Source organism: Salvelinus sp. IW2-2015, unplaced genomic scaffold (genome assembly GCF_002910315.2).
Source record: "Salvelinus sp. IW2-2015 unplaced genomic scaffold, ASM291031v2 Un_scaffold2405, whole genome shotgun sequence".
Classification (NCBI taxonomy): domain Eukaryota; kingdom Metazoa; phylum Chordata; class Actinopteri; order Salmoniformes; family Salmonidae; genus Salvelinus; species Salvelinus sp. IW2-2015.
The window spans coordinates 82,204-83,407 of record NW_019943726.1 but is presented as its reverse complement, the minus strand read 5'-3'; the positions used below and the strand labels follow the sequence as shown (position 1 = coordinate 83,407).

General features: G+C 43.2%; 1 protein-coding gene across 1 annotated transcript in view; it reads right to left on the bottom strand.

Moving 5' to 3' along the window:
* LOC139025234 (adhesion G protein-coupled receptor B2) overlaps positions 1–1,204 on the bottom strand; it is a 50,064-nt gene that overhangs the window by 42,544 nt on the left and 6,316 nt on the right. The window contains exon 2 of the mRNA XM_070440310.1: positions 143–251. Coding sequence (XP_070296411.1) covers positions 143–227 — 85 coding nt within the window. The 5' untranslated portion in view covers positions 228–251. The remainder of the gene's footprint in view (positions 1–142; positions 252–1,204) is intronic.

Below are 1,204 nucleotides of genomic sequence, written 5' to 3'. Positions count from 1 at the left end.
GGGAATAAGATACCCACAGGGAATAAGATACCCACAGGAAATAAGCAGGAAATACAGGAATCCTCTAACCAGGATTTCTTGAAAACCTGGGAGTTACTGGAATTTTGCACCCCTACCCGTGAGTGTTAAACTGACTACTCACTGAGGTTGTTGGTGACCACCAGGAAACTCTGGAACGGTTTCTGATCATCTCCTATCAGATGGATGAAGTCCTCCAATATACGCATGAGATGGGCCGTACCAGGAGAAACCTGGGCAAGGGGAAGAGAGAGAGAGAGAGAGAGAGAGAGAGAGAGAGAGAGAGAGACAGAGAGAGAGGGATGGGGAGAGAGAGCGACAAGGTGGGAGGGAGAGAGAGAGAGAGAGAGAGAGAGAAGGGGGAGGAGGGTGAGAGAAGGGAGAGTGTGAGAAAGACAGAGAAAACAATATCATGAAAACAACTTTCTTTCATAGACAAATACTGAATTACTGACTGTCATTCTCTCTCTCATTTCATACACCAGTCTAAGTGTATCTTCTGTTCCTGTGAAATTCATGTTGCCAGAAGGAAGTGTCACAGCTAAAGAATCCCCAATAACGTCTATACCCCCAACACATTACAACAGTCATTGGCTTGCTCATACTCGTTAGCCCCGTATGCTAAGTGCAGCTAATTAGCAGACATGAGACATAATGCCTTTTACTGTATGTCTGCAGAGGCGGCATCCCAAAATACACCATATTTCCTATATAGTGCACTATTTTAGACCAGAGCTCTGGTCAAAAATAGTGCACTTCATATAACATAGGGTGCCATAGGAAACCCAGCCTAAGGTACTGGTATCAGTATGGGTATGAGTATGGGAAGATCATGACTTGATTGTTTTGCAGTGGCTTGATTGCGGCGTATCGTCTCATTTGATTGTCAAAACATCATCATCGTAATTACCGCATTAATATTTCAATGCTGTGCTCTCTCACTCTCTCTCCACGTTATACATGTGGTCATTAAACAGACACTCTTCTCCAGAGCCACTTAGGCCACACATTGAACTAAGGTGGGTGGTAACTAAAACTTTCCTTAAAAAAGCAGCTATCTCAGTCTGTGTACGCATGTGTGCTGTTGTTGAGTGTTATGATAATGGCTATGTGTGTTATGATAATGGCTATGTGTGTTATGATAATGGCTATGTGTGTTATGATAATGGCTATGTGTGTTATGATA